At 53.0% G+C, this 13,897-nt stretch overlaps 1 protein-coding gene across 4 annotated transcripts in view; it reads left to right on the top strand.

The window, feature by feature from the left end:
• The window catches only part of XRCC1 (X-ray repair cross complementing 1), a 37,410-nt gene extending 23,738 nt beyond the window's left edge, over positions 1-13,672 (top strand). For 3 of the 4 annotated variants that reach the window (XM_063620956.1, XM_055249317.2, XM_055249314.2), the window contains 14 exons: positions 3,136-3,294; positions 4,257-4,331; positions 4,428-4,539; positions 4,848-4,957; positions 5,031-5,142; positions 5,662-5,920; positions 6,257-6,373; positions 10,184-10,277; positions 10,435-10,567; positions 10,874-10,928; positions 11,022-11,161; positions 12,740-12,830; positions 13,290-13,365; positions 13,472-13,672. In XM_063620956.1, coding sequence (XP_063477026.1) covers positions 3,136-3,294; positions 4,257-4,331; positions 4,428-4,539; positions 4,848-4,957; positions 5,031-5,142; positions 5,662-5,920; positions 6,257-6,373; positions 10,184-10,277; positions 10,435-10,567; positions 10,874-10,928; positions 11,022-11,161; positions 12,740-12,830; positions 13,290-13,365; positions 13,472-13,579 — 1,641 coding nt within the window. In that variant the 3' untranslated portion in view covers positions 13,580-13,672. The remainder of the gene's footprint in view (positions 1-3,135; positions 3,295-4,256; positions 4,332-4,427; positions 4,540-4,847; positions 4,958-5,030; positions 5,143-5,661; positions 5,921-6,256; positions 6,374-10,183; positions 10,278-10,434; positions 10,568-10,873; positions 10,929-11,021; positions 11,162-12,739; positions 12,831-13,289; positions 13,366-13,471) is intronic. The other variant, XM_055249313.2, reaches the window with a different exon arrangement.
• Positions 13,673-13,897: the final 225 nt, after the last annotated feature.

The raw sequence follows: 13,897 nt of genomic DNA on the forward strand, positions 1-13,897 counted from the left end.
ACATCAGATATTTTGTAGAATAAGTGATATCTGACAAAAATCACTGACCTCTACTCTTCAAAAACATCAAAGGCACAAACCCAAAGTCACAGGAGCCTTCCTTCCTTCCATTCTCCCTCCCTCCTTTTTTTTTTTTTTTTTTTTTTTTTGAGGCAGAATTTTGCTCTTGTTGCCCAGGCTGGAGTGCAGTGGTGCAATCTCGGCTCACTGCAACCTCTGCCTCCCAGGTACAAACGATTCTCCATCTTAACCTCCCAAGTAGCTTGGATTACAGGCCTGTGCCTCCATGCTTGGCTGTTTTTTTTGTATTTAGTAGGATGGGGTTTTCCCATGTTAGTCACCAGATGATAAATGTGGCTTCCCTGTCAGCTCCAAATCAGGCCTTTTATAAACAAGTATAGTCAAGGTCAGGAAGAAAGCTTCCCTTCTGTATAATTGTCTTTCTTGTTTCCTTTGCACAATCAGCTGTGCACAAAGAGAGCTATAGTTATGTTCTGTTTTTTTCAGCAAAAGGCTTTATTGTCCAATTTTATAAATTTCACAGCATGTCAGTTAGAAAAGAGACTAAGTCAGTAACAAAATATACCCAACCAAAAGTGGCTGCATTCATCTTTTTTTTTTTTTTTTTTTTTTTTTGAGACAGAGTCTCACTCTGTCGCCAGGCTGGAGTGCAGTGGCGCGATCTTGGCTCCCTGCAACCTCCACCTCCTGGGTTCAAGTGATTCTCCTGCCTCAGCCTCCCAAGTAGCTGGGACTACAGGCACGCGCCACCACGCCCAGCTAATTTTTTGTATTTTTAGTAGAGACGGGGTTTCACCATGTTGGCCAGGATGGTCTCGATCTCCTGACCTCGTGATCTGCCTGCTTTGGCCTCCCAAAGTGCTGGGATTACAGGCGTAAGCCACTGTGCCCAGTCTTTTTGTTTCGTTTTTTGTTTTTTGGCAGAGTCTTGCTCTGTCACCCAGGCTGGAGTGCAGTGGCACAGTCTCGGCTCACCATCACCTCCAACTCCTGGGTTCAAGCAATTCTTGTGCCTCAGCCTCTCGAGTAGCTGGGATTATAGGTGCCTACCACCATGTCCAGCTAATTTTTGTATTTTTAGTAAAGATGGATTTTCACCATATTGGCCAGGCTGGTGTTGAACTCCTGGCCTCTTGTCCCCCAGGCTTAAGTGCAATGGTGCGATCTCAGCTCACTGCAACCTCCGCCTCCCGGGTTCAAGCAATTCTCGTGCCTCAGCCTCCCGAGCAGCTGGGACAACAGGCGCCTGCCACCATGCCTGGCTTAAGTTTTGTATTTTTAGTAGAGATGGGGTTTTACCATGCTGGCCAGGCTGGTCTTGAACTCCTAACCTCAAGTGATCCGCCTGCCTTGGCCTCCCAAAGTGCTGGGATTACAGGCGTGAGCCACTGCGCCTGGCCTCAGCTTGGGTTTTTCAGTGCAGATTGCTAACATGAATTTCTACTCTAAATTCCTTGAGAAAACAGACTTGTGAGTAGTTCTCCACAGAAGAATTTTCACCTTTTCTTTGGTGTCCCCCCAAGCTAAGGCCAAGACAGACAGGCCTCCCAGGGACTCTTTCCACAGGCTCATTTCCCCTTCATGTAACTAGTATGGGCGTTGCCTTTGGGGAGTCCTCAGTTCTATGCAATGTGGTGAGGATCTCTGAGATGCCACTCTCCCTTGCTTGGAGCCTAGGTTTTCTCTCTTGTTCTCTTTCACCACCACGTGCATAACTCTTAAAGATCAAGTTCTAGCTGGGTATGGTGGCTTACACTTGTACTTCCATAGCTTTGGGAGGCTGAGGTGAGAGGATCATTTGAGGCCAGGAGTTCAGGACCAGCCTGGGCAACATAGCAAGACCCTGCCTCTACAAAAAATAAAAAATTAGCCAGGTGTGGTGTCGTGCATCTCTAGACCCAGCTACTCAGAGGCCAAGGTGGGAGAATCACTTGAGCCCCGGAGGTCGAGGCTGCAGTGAGCTATGATCGCACCACTGCACTCCAGCCTGGGTGACAGAGAAAGACCCTGTCTTTTAAAAAAATAATAATAATAAATAAAATCAAGTTATTTGCCACCTGGGATCAGCACCACGACAAACTACCAACATTAGTGCTGCCGGGTCAGTCAGGGTCCTGCCAGGAGACTAAAACCACACCAGTTATTTTAACAGATAATTTGATAGAAAGAACCAGTAACTAGGTGTTACTAGAAGACTAGGATATGAGGGAGAAGCAACTGCAGGGAGTAGCTACCACTCCCAGGGTTGGGGGAACAAAAAAAAGGGGCAGGAATTATTGAAACGTAGATGTTTGGAAACTTGGAGGTGGGGCCCCAGGAGCTGAAATTCAGATTGTTTGAGGAGGGCTTCCTTCCCCACCGGCTGCTCAGAGGGGCTGAATGTGGCTGTTTCTGGTGGTATTGGGACACTGCAAACTGGATTCATCTGCTGCAGGCAGGAACCACTGCAGCAGCAGAAACTTAACTGGGGGTGATGCTCACGGGATCTGCAAATGCACGAGAAGCAGGGCCCTCCTCCCTCCTGCAGTCTTGCAGCCTCTCTCTCTCGCTCCCCCTATTGGCGGAGCCTGGTTACGATCAGCTAGGGAAGCAGAAACGTGGTTTGCCTAGTGCGGGCCCAGATCACAGAGATGAGTTGTAGAGGGTAGGTTTGAGCTGAGAAACAATCACTTAATACTTAGTGCAGCTCGCCTGACTCTCTGGATTCTGTTCTCTCATTTCCAGCCTCTAGTAATTCCCCTTGCCTTTCCACGGACTCACCTGTGCGTTTCCAAAAGGTGTTTGAATATTGTGCCAGTTTACTGAATATTCTCTGCTGGTAAAGTTCCTTAGGACATGTAGCCCGCTGTATTGCCAGATATGGAAGACTCCATGGGAGAATTTAGATAAGGGTCGCTCACATCTGGAGGATAAAAAGATCCCTCTGGGGCCTGTGTCAGGGCAGGACTGACTCAAGGCCTAGAAACAAAGGGTCTGGAGACATCTAGGCCCAAGCTACATTCTAGTGGCTCCCAGTCCCCTACGTGGGCCCTGTGACCTCTTCCCCAGCCCCTAGAAGCTCTCATCTAAGCCAGTCTGCCCTGGTTCTCATGCACTGTGGCTTCTCCCACCCAGGTCCTTCTGGTCACCTCATCTTTCATGTCCCCTTCCGAGAGCCGCAGTGGCTCAAACCCCAACCGCGTTCGCATGTTTGGGCCTGACAAACTGGTCCGGGCAGCCGCCGAGAAGCGCTGGGACCGGGTCAAAATTGTTTGCAGCCAGCCCTACAGCAAGGTACCTAGGGTGGGAGCCAGGGTGCAGAGTCCTTGGTTCTGGGCAAGGAGGGAAATAAGGGCCAATATTGAGTCCCACAGGGCTGGGAGGAGTAGACAGCTGGTGTCCCATGGGATTATGGGGAGGCTGGGTCCCTGCGTTCCCCGAAATGGGTTTGGGATCTTTCCTGTAATGAGAAGTTTCATCTCCCTGAGGGAATCTAGGAAGGGTGAACTGCAGCATCTCAGAGGGGAATCGGAGGAGGGGAACTGACTTGTTAGAGAGGTGGCCTAGTAGAGTGGGCCTAGTAGTTAACATCAGGAGATCTGGAGTCTGATTACTGAGTTCACGTCCTGGCTATACCACTTTTTAGCTGTGTGATCTTGGGCAAATGACTTACGCTCTCTGGGCCTCCATTTCCTCATCCTTATAGGGTTGCTGTAGGTTAAGGGATGCTAAAAGCTGTGGTAACAGTGAGACTGGAATAGGTGATGATGCCACACACTAAAGGTGTGCTTCTTGCCCAGGTAACTGTCCTGGGGAGTGTTTAGCCTGTCAGCTGGCTTCTCCTTATGAGGTCATGCAGGGACCCAGTCTTCTCCTATTTTCTGGCTCTGCATCCAGCTGGCAGAGGAGAGAGCCTGGAACACTTCGGTGTTCTGGAAGTGGCACGCAGCACTCCCTCCCATTCCACAGGCAGGACTTTGTGCATAGGGCAGTGGATTCGCTGGGACACCCAGTAGACTCTGCCAATTGCTCAAAGAGCTAATGCGTGAAAAGGGCTCGGAGCCAGACTCAGAGTTAGGGCTCAGTCATAACAGCTTAATGCTATAATTGTCATCACCATCACCAGGGCCCCTCCTTCAACATGGGTGTTCATGAGAGGGAAAGAGCCAGGAAGGGGTTTCCCTGAGTGAAACGGTCTTGGGGCCTGGCCTCTGTCCTTGGGCCAGACTCCCTGACTCCCACCCCTCCTTTCCCAGGACTCCCCCTTTGGCTTGAGTTTTGTACGGTTTCATAGCCCCCCAGACAAAGATGAGGCAGAGGCCCCGTCCCAGGTAAGCTGTACCCGTCGCTCCCCATGGCCTTCTCCCTGCCTCTCCACCCCCACTCACCAGCAGCCCACCTATAACACTGACCTTGCGGGACCTTAGAAGGTGACAGTGACCAAGCTTGGCCAGTTCCGTGTGAAGGAGGAGGATGAGAGCACCAACTCTCTGAGGCCGGGGGCTCTCTTCTTCAGCCGGATCAACAAGACATCCCCAGGTGAGCTCTGACAACCGGGGCCCTAAGTGAGTAGGGTTGAGACCTAGACTCGTGGGTCTGAGGGTAGAGGGGGCTGGAGCTCAGATTCCTAGGTCTGAGGGAGGAGGGTAGTGCAGTCCTGGACTCCTGGGTCTCAGGGGGAGGAAGGTGGGCCTGGCCTCTTGTGTCCTGAGGGATGAGAGGTCTGGGGGCTGGGACTCCTGGATCACAGGTGGGTTTTGGCAACAATACTCTGTGTCCCATAGATAGGAATGAAAGGGTCTTGGGGCTCAGCCCTCTCATCCTGGATCCACTTTCTCCCTTCATAGTCACAGCCAGCGACCCGGCAGGACCCAGCTATGCAGCTGCTACCCTCCAGGCTTCTAGTGCTGCCTCCTCAGCCTCTCCAGTCTCCAGGGCCGTAGGCAGCACCTCTAAGGTGAAATCATCAGACTTTGGTGGGGTAGAGGAGGGGAGAAGCTGGAGGCCTCAATCCATCCCCATCCCCTCAGCCTCAGGAGTCTCCCAAAGGGAAGAGGAAGTTGGATTTGAACCAAGAAGAAAAGAAGACCCCTAGCAAACCACCAGCCCAGCTGTCGCCATCTGTTCCCAAGAGACCTAAATGTGAGCTAACTAGATCCCTTGTTCCCATAGGGGCCTGTGCTCCTGTGTCCTAGGGGAAGAGGGGCTGGAGCCTGCTGTCCTGAATCTGAGGGAGGAAGGGCTGGGGGCCTGGACCCCTGGGTCTGAGGGAGGAGCGGCTGGGGGCCCGGATTCCTGAATCTGAGGGAGGAGGGGCTGAGGGCCTGAACTCCTGGGTCTGAGGGAGGAGGGGCTGGGAGCCTGGACCCCTGGGTCTGAGAGAGGAGGGGTTGGGGGCCTGGACCCCTGGGTCTGAGGGAGGAGAGGTTGGGCCCTGGACCCCTGGGTCTGAGGGAGGAGGGGCTGGGGGCCTGGACTCCTGGGTCTGAGGGAGGAGGGGATGGGGCCTGGACTGCTGGGTCTGAGTGGGGAGGGGCTGGGGCCTGGACTGCTGGGTCTGAGTGGGGAGGGGCTGGGGCCTGGACTGCTGGGTCTGAGGGAGGAGGGGCTGGGGGCTGAGCCCCAGTGGTGCTAACTGAATCTACTCTTTGTCTTCTCCAGTGCCAGCTCCCACTCGTACCCCAGCCACAGCCCCAGTCCCTGCCCCAGCACAGGGGGCAGTGACAGGCAAACCCCGAGGAGAAGGCACTGAGCCCAGACGAGCCCGAGCTGGCCCAGAGGAGCTGGGGAAGATCCTTCAGGGTGTGGTAGTGGTGCTGAGTGGCTTCCAGAACCCCTTCCGCTCCGAGCTGCGAGATAAGGCCCTAGAGCTTGGGGCCAAGTATCGGCCAGACTGGACCCAGGACAGCACGCACCTCATGTAGGCTTGCGCCCCCCTCCCTGTGCCGCTGCAGTTTCTCCCCCAGCTCCCTGTGTCTCCTCCACCTTGTGCTTTCTCTCTGTCCACTATGCTGTGTGCTTTCTCTCTCTCTCACTCACTTTCTTTCTCACCTGCACTCTGTAGCCTTTGTCTTCTCTCTGATTTTTGCATCTCTCCCTCGGTCTCCAACCTCTTTTTGTTTCTCCCACCTCAATCTCATGATCTGTCTGTCTGTCTGTCTCTCTCTCTCTCTCTCTGTGTCTGTCTCCCCGGTCTCATTCCCCTTTGCCCCTCAGATCACACCTAACTGGCATCCTCACTTCTGCCCCCCACCAGCTGTGCCTTTGCCAACACCCCCAAGTACAGCCAGGTCCTAGGCCTGGGAGGCCGCATCGTGCGTAAGGAGTGGGTGCTGGACTGTCACCGCATGCGTCGGCGGCTGCCCTCCCGGAGGTGAGGCCACACACACCAACCCTGCTTCTTATCCTGTGCTGGGCAATGCCAGGGATCTGGAGGGGAGTCAGACTGGGGCCCGCCAGCAGAGAACACAGGTGGTCCCAGACCAGAGTCAGCAGACTTCTGAGAGGAGCAGGGCAGGGGCTGGGGTACTCCAGATGAGGGAAGGAGGACCTGCCTGGGAGGTCACAGAGGGCTCTGTGAAGCCTGCTTATCAGAAAAGGCTGGAGGAGTAGTTTGTGCAAAAACTCAGGGGTGGGAGAACAAGTGCTAGGGTCCATATTCATTCATTCAAAGTGAGTCCTGGTGCAGTGGCTCACGCCTGTAATCCCAGCACTCTGGGAGGCTGAGGCAGACGGATCACTTGAGGTCAGAAGTTCGAGACCAGCCTAGCCAACATGGTGAAACCCTGTCTCTACTAAAAACACAAAAATTAGCTGGGCATGGTGGTGCACGCCTGTAATCCCAGCTACTCGGAAGGCTGAGGCAGGAGAATCGCCTGAACCTGGGAGCCAAAATCGTGCCACTGCACTCTGGCCTGGATGACAGAGCGAGACTCCATCTCAACAAAAAAAAACCCAAAAACCAAAATGAGTCCCAGAAGCCCCTGCTTGGTGTCAGGCTGGACTGTACAAGGCTGAGGATCCAGTCATCGAGCCCTGCCCTTGAAGGCTTCTCACTTTGATGAAGGATCAGAATTGTTGTAACAGTGCAGTGGAAACCCCACGGGGTGGCTCGCAGAGAGCGAGGGGTCTTCAAGGTCCAGGGGAGGTTTTTCAGGCTGAACAGAGGCAGAGAACATGCTGGGCAGAGGAGACAAGGTCAGGGCAGCCTGTTGTCTGCTTGGAGTTGTAGGTGAGGCTGAGCTTACACGGGGGCAAGAAGTGGCAGGAAAAATGGGACTGGGACAATAGGAACCACAGAAGGCTTTAGACTGAGCAAAGGCAGGCTCAGATCTGAGGCCCATGGATTGGAGGGGAGACTGGATTGTACTCCATGGCCTGAGTGTGTTCAGAAGTTAGCTGTACCTGGTGTATTTGAGAAATTATTTGCCTTGGGGGATAGTGAGGCTGTAAGGTGGGTGGGCTCAGGTCAGAAGGGGCTTCTGGAGCCCGGCCTGCACACTGGGCTCCATGCAGCTTCACAGAACCCTCATCTGTTATTCAGGAATCCAAACATCTCTAGAAGCTGAAAGTTCTTTTCTAGGTTCAGCACAAACTCATTTCGCTGCAGTCATCCTGAACTAATGTGAGGCTATTTGTGGACTTTTTTTATCCCCTTAAATGTGTCATGGTCTTAACTGCAGAAATATTAGTGGGTTTGATCATGGGGTGCTCCCCCAGGCCCTCCTGGGAGTTTATGTAACAATCTGTACACCAGCCATTTGCCTTTCTGAAATCTGAAAGATTCAAAATTCTGAAGCCCATCTGGCTCCAGGAGCCTCCTCTGTGAGCAGAGGGGAGTCACAGAAGATTTGATGGGGGCAGGGGCAGGCTCTGTTGGGAGGGATGAAGTGTCAAGGGGAGGCTGCAGGTGAGGACCTCTGAGTAGGCTGGGGCCTCAGGAACAGAAGAGGGGATGGGCTGGTGCTATATTTGGGGCAGAAGGAACCAGATTTGGGTTATTATCTGCCTGGGAGAGCTTAAGTAGGGCATGAAAGAAAAGGGAAAAAGACAGTGTTGGATTTGCAACTGGTCTTAACAAAAAGAATTCACAAAGCATTTTATAGTTTTAAAAATTCTGGCTTGTACTCATTTATAAAATAAAATTAACTATATGACATGGGCAACATAGTGAGACCCCATCCCTACAAAACATGAAAAAAATTATCCAGGTGTGGTGGCACATACCTGTAGCTACTTGGGAGGCTGAGGTGGTAGGATCACTTGAGCCCAGGAGGTCAAGGCTGCAATTAGCCATGATTGCACCACTGCACTCCAGTCTAGGTGGCAAATCAAGACCTTATCTCAAAAATAAAAATTCGGCCAAGTGCGGTGGCTCACGTCTGTAATCCCAGCACTTTGGGAGGCCATGGTGGGTGGATCACTTGACATCAAGAGTTTGAGACCAGCCTGGCCAACATGGTAAGACCCCATCTCTACCAAAAAATACAAAAATTAGCTGGGCGTGGTGGCGCACACTTGTAGCCCCAGCTACTCTGGAGGCTGAGGCGGGAGAATGCCTTGAACCTGGGAGGCAGGGGTTGAAGTGAGTCGAGATCACGCCACTGCACTCCAGCCTGGGGACAGAGCGAGACTCTGTCTCAAAAAATAAAAATAAAATAAAAATTCAACTATAGAAGGAAGACCCCAAGAGGATGACTCTCCATACCTAATAAGCACAAATTTAGTTTTTTTTAATCTTTGAATAGAGCACTTTGAAGAAAAAGTTAAGTAAACCTACTATTGACTGTTAATGAACTACTACATTTTAAATCCTCTGAATCTCCTGTAGCCACCGTTTTATGAGTGTGACTTACCTAAACAGCATTTCACCAGCTTTAAAACAACCAAATTAAATGCAGAAGGGTCTTAATATGTATGTCTCAGAAAAATGGAACTAATACATTCATTTGCGTCTGCATACCTTCCCTGTGGCTTAGGGCAGATTAAATAATCTGTCTGTGCCTTAGTCTCCTCACCTGTAAAATGGGGCCAAAATAGCACCTACGTCAAGATTCAGTGACTCAGTATTTGCTACCTGGCATGTAGGAAGTCCCATGTAAGTGTCAACCTGCTACTGCTGTTAGAGCTAGGAAAATCCTTTTTCTGGAATGTTAGTGGCTTAAGGAACCATGATTATAGTATTGTAGTCTTTAAAATGTGTTTGCTTTGAGATTTTCCCCTTAAATGGTGGGTATTTTCCTAACGAGAAACTGACTTTGATTCTTAAAGGGGAAAGTTCTGATTTTTCGTTTTTTCGTTCCTTTCTGAATTGAGACATTTCTTCCCCAAGAGGGAGGGGAATGCCGGGTGCTGTGGTTCATGCCTGTAATCCCAGCACTTTGGGAGGCTGAGGTGGGTGGATCACTTGAGGTCAGGAGTTCGAGACCATCCTGGCCAGCGTGGTGAAACCTCGTATGTACTTAAAAAAACAAAGCAAAACAAAAAACACAAAATTAGCCAGGCGTGGTGGCACACACCTGTAATTCCAGTTACTGGGGATGCTGAGGCAGGAGAATCGCTCGAACCCTGGGAGGTGGAGGTTGCAGTGAGCCAAGATCATGCCACCGCACTCTATCCTGGGTGACAGAGTGAGATCTTTTCTCGAAGAAAAAAAAAAGAAAAAAGGCCAGGAGTGGTGGTTCATGCCTGTAATTCCAGCACTTTCAGAGGCCGATGGGGGCAGATCATGAGGTCAGGAGATCGAGACCATCCTGGCCAACATGGTGAAACCCTGTCTCTACTAAAAATATAAAAAATTAGCCGGGCGTGGTGGTGTGCACCTGTAATCCCAGCTACTAGGGAGGCTGAGGCAGGGGAGTCGCTCAAACCTGAAGGCAGAGATTGCAGTGAGCCGAGATCAGGCCATTGCACTCCAGCCTGGTGACGGAATGGACTCTGTCTCAAAAAAAAAAAAAAAAAAAAAAACAGGGAGGGGAAGAAAGGGGGTACCCAGGTCTGCAGGGCAGGTGGCCAGGCTGACTGGGTTCATTGGGGCCTTCCTGAGCTGGGAGAGAATGGGCTGGGAGCAAGACCATGAGGCCCACTAGAGTGAGTATTTAGTAAATGCCAATGGCTGTTGCCTCCTGAACGCCCTCCCCACTTCCCTTGGGCCTGTTTGTCTGAGGCCCGATTTGTCCCCTAGGTACCTCATGGCAGGGCCAGGTTCCAGCAGTGAGGAGGATGAGGCCTCTCACAGCGGCGGCAGCGGAGATGAAGCCCCCAAGCTTCCTCAAAAGGTCTGATGCCCCCTGTCCAGTGGGAGAGGGTGTAGTGGGAGGATGACATGGGTCTGCTGTGGCACCCCAAACTTCCCACTCCTGCCTCTTGCAGGTATCCCCCCCATCACACCCACTCTGTTCCTGCCCTCCTCACCCACTCACTCTCCCTCCTCAGCGCCCCCAGACCAAAACCAAGCCCACTCAGGCAGCTGGACCCAGCTCACCCCAGAAGCCCCCAACCCCTGAAGAGACCAAAGCAGCCTCACCAGTGCTCCAGGAAGATATAGACATTGAGGGGGAACAGTCAGGTCAGACTCTGAGAGAGGAGAGGCTGGGGCCTGGACTCTTGTGTCTGAGGGAGGAAGGGCTGGGTCCTGGACACCTGGGTCTGAGGGAGGAGGGGCTGGGGACCTAGACCCCTGGGTCTGAGGGAGGAGGGACTGGGGCCTGGACTCCTGGATCAGAGGGAGGAGGGGCTGGGAGCCCAGATGACTGGATCTGGAGGGCAGTTGAGGCCGGGGGCATGAGATGCCTGTGTCTGTGCCATACTGGGAGAGCTGCCAGTCTTCACAGGAGAGAAGGCAGCCTTGCATTGACTGAGCTTCTACTTGCAGAAGGACAGGACAACGGGGCGGAAGATTCTGGGGACACAGAGGATGAGCTGAGGAGGTAGGGCTGGGGCTGGGGTTTGGGGTATCCCTGGCCTTGGGTGTAGGCGAGGCTGCCCTGCATGTTCACTCTTACTCCTCTTGGCACCCCCAGGGTGGCTGAGCAGAAGGAACACAGACCGCCCCCTGGCCAGGAGGAGAACGGGGAAGACCCGTATGCAGGCTCCACGGATGAGAACACAGACGACGAGGAACACCAGGAGCCTCCTGATCTGCCAGTCCCTGAGCTCCCAGGTGGGAAATCCCCCCATCCCTCCTGAAGCGGCATTTTCTCTTCTCAGTTCTCAGCTGGGACTTGCCCTGGCCAGCCCTGGGGTCACTGCTGCCCGGGTGTCTTGCCTCCCCTCTCCTTCCTCAACCCACTCCCCGGCTCAGCACCTCCAGGTTCTGCTAGGCTTGTTCCTTTCCTTTCAGCATCCTGTGACTTCCCTTTTTCTTCCGTCCAGATTTCTTGTTCTGACCACTCCCCTCGCAGCCATGTGCCAGGTGTGACCTCCTTTTTTTTCACGTCAGGGGTGAGGGTCCTACCCTCATGCTAGTGCTTCACTTGCCCAGGTGCCATTCTTTTGGTCTGGGGTGAAGCCGGGCATACAAGTGACAGGGGCACTGCTCTCTGTCAGGCCCTGGGTGGGCACACACCGGTGTTTGCTTTAACATCAGCCATCACTCTGGACATGGATGCTGTCTGCACACATTGTGTGTTTGCATTTCCAGTGTAAAAGAATAAGAACAAAAGGAAATGGGGAAACTCTTCAGGGAGTTGTGGGATGAGGGGCAGGGAGGCAGAGCTTCTTCGAGAATGAAGGGAGCAGAGGAAAGACAGTCATGGGCTGTGCAGAGGTCTGGTTCAGGGGCTTCCAGAAGAGCCATTTCCACCCAGTTCCTTGTGGGTGATGGGCAGGAAGATGCTTTGATTCTCCAAAGCCCCTAAAGTAGCATCAGCAAATTGATGGCCTAGGGAGTCACTTTAAAATGGAAAGAAGGAGCCACCCTAAAGGTCAGAGCAAGAAAGGCACTGGTTGGAAAGGAGAGCAAAGGTGAACAAGTGACAGATACTGACGTTTTCAGCCTGGACTAAGCTCATTAAGTGGCTCCAGGCAGGCCAGGCGCGGTGGCTCACCCTGTACTTTGAGAGGCCGAGGTGGGAGGACTGCTTGAGTCCAAGAGTTCAAGACCAGCCTGGGCAACATAGTGAGACCCCCCCCACCCCGCCCCCGCCTTTACACAAAATTTTAAAAATTAGCCAAGCGGGCTAGTGTGTGCCTGTGGTCCTGGCTACTCAGGAGGCTGAGGTGGGAGGATTGCTTGAGCCCAAGAGTTTGAGATCAGCCTGAGCAACATGTCAATACCCCGTCTCTCTACAAAAAGTTTAAAAATTAGCCAGGTGTGGTGGCATGTGCCTGTAGTCCCAGCTACTGGGGAGGCTGAGATGGGAGAATCACTTGAGCCCAGGAGGCAGAGGTTGCAGTGAGGCAAGATCGTGCCACTGCACTCCAGCCTGGGCGACAGAGTGAGCCCTTGTCTTAGAAAAAAGAAAAAAGAGAGAGGGAAGTGGCTCCAGCCTGTCTGTCAGAAACAAATCACAATAATAGTCATTGTATCTTCTACTGTTAAAGCAAACCAACCAACCAACCAACCTACCTCCCCAAAAGGCTCTGATAGGCTGCTGGGCAGGGGCCACTGCCTGCCATCAATCCCCGCCCACATGTGGACAGCCCTCTCCTCATCTGCTGGGTCAGCCTCGTCACTCCTGTCTGGTGCCTGGGAACTCCTGGGGCCTCACGCTCACCTTAGCCCCCTTCTCTCCTGCAGATTTCTTCCAGGGCAAGCACTTCTTCCTTTACGGGGAGTTCCCTGGGGACGAGCGGCGGAAACTCATCCGATACGTCACAGCCTTCAATGGGTGAGTCTCCAGGGAATGGGGTGGGGAAGGGGTGATGGATCCAGGGGAGGGCTCAGGGACCTGCTGGGTGGAGTGGGGGTGTGGGAAAGAAGACCATCAGGAGGATGGAGAAGGGCCATGCCCAGCAGGTGGACACAGGCCATGGAATCCGAATGTCAGCTTGCCCACCGCTGGCAGCCCAGGATGCATTGCTCGCCTCAGTTTCCTCTTCTCTACGGCGAGGATCCCTACCCCTACCCCTGCTTCTGAAAGGGCCGGCCTGAGGATTAGCCACTGTGGGAGCTCTGGTCATTGTGGCTGTGGCAAGATGGATACATGGAAGAATGGAGGCACCACAGGCAGCCTAGAGGGGGCATAGGTGGGGACAGTGTGAGGACAGCCATTGAGAGTGGCTGGGGAGTAGGATGTCAGTGCTGATTCCCTGATGTGCCTTCTACCTCTTTTCTTCTCTCCCGCCAGGGAGCTTGAGGACTATATGAGCGACCGGGTTCAGTTTGTGATCACGGCGCAGGAATGGGATCCCAGCTTTGAGGAGGTGAGTATCAAAGAGGCAGAGAATGGGAGACCCTGGCACACCTTTGCATCTCCTCCATCCTCCCCTTGATGACACATTCCCATATGGACTCCACCCCACCCTACAGGCCCTGATGGACAACCCCTCCCTGGCATTTGTTCGTCCCCGATGGATCTACAGTTGTAACGAGAAGCAGAAGTTACTTCCTCACCAGCTCTATGGGGTGGTGCCGTAGGCCTGAAGTATGTGCTACACACACACACACACACACACACACACACACACACACACACAGAAGATGCATTTAATAAAGATGAGTTGGTTTGGAGCAGCTGCCTATTCTCACCCAGGAGTCTCCCAAAACTCTAAGAGGCTCCCTGGGACCTGGGGAAGAATGCTGGGCACCTTCATCAGAGATCTGGTAGAGAGGGAACTCTTTGTCTCTTCTGCTTGGCCCCTTATCCCTGTGTTGGCAAGAGGCAGGGAACTGGGAATCTGACCCTCAGCACTGCCCCTCAACTTGTTCTGGCCCTCTGAGCCACACCTGTGTCTT

The sequence above is a fragment of the Symphalangus syndactylus genome, chromosome 17, assembly GCF_028878055.3.
Source record: "Symphalangus syndactylus isolate Jambi chromosome 17, NHGRI_mSymSyn1-v2.1_pri, whole genome shotgun sequence".
Classification (NCBI taxonomy): Eukaryota; Metazoa; Chordata; class Mammalia; order Primates; family Hylobatidae; genus Symphalangus; species Symphalangus syndactylus.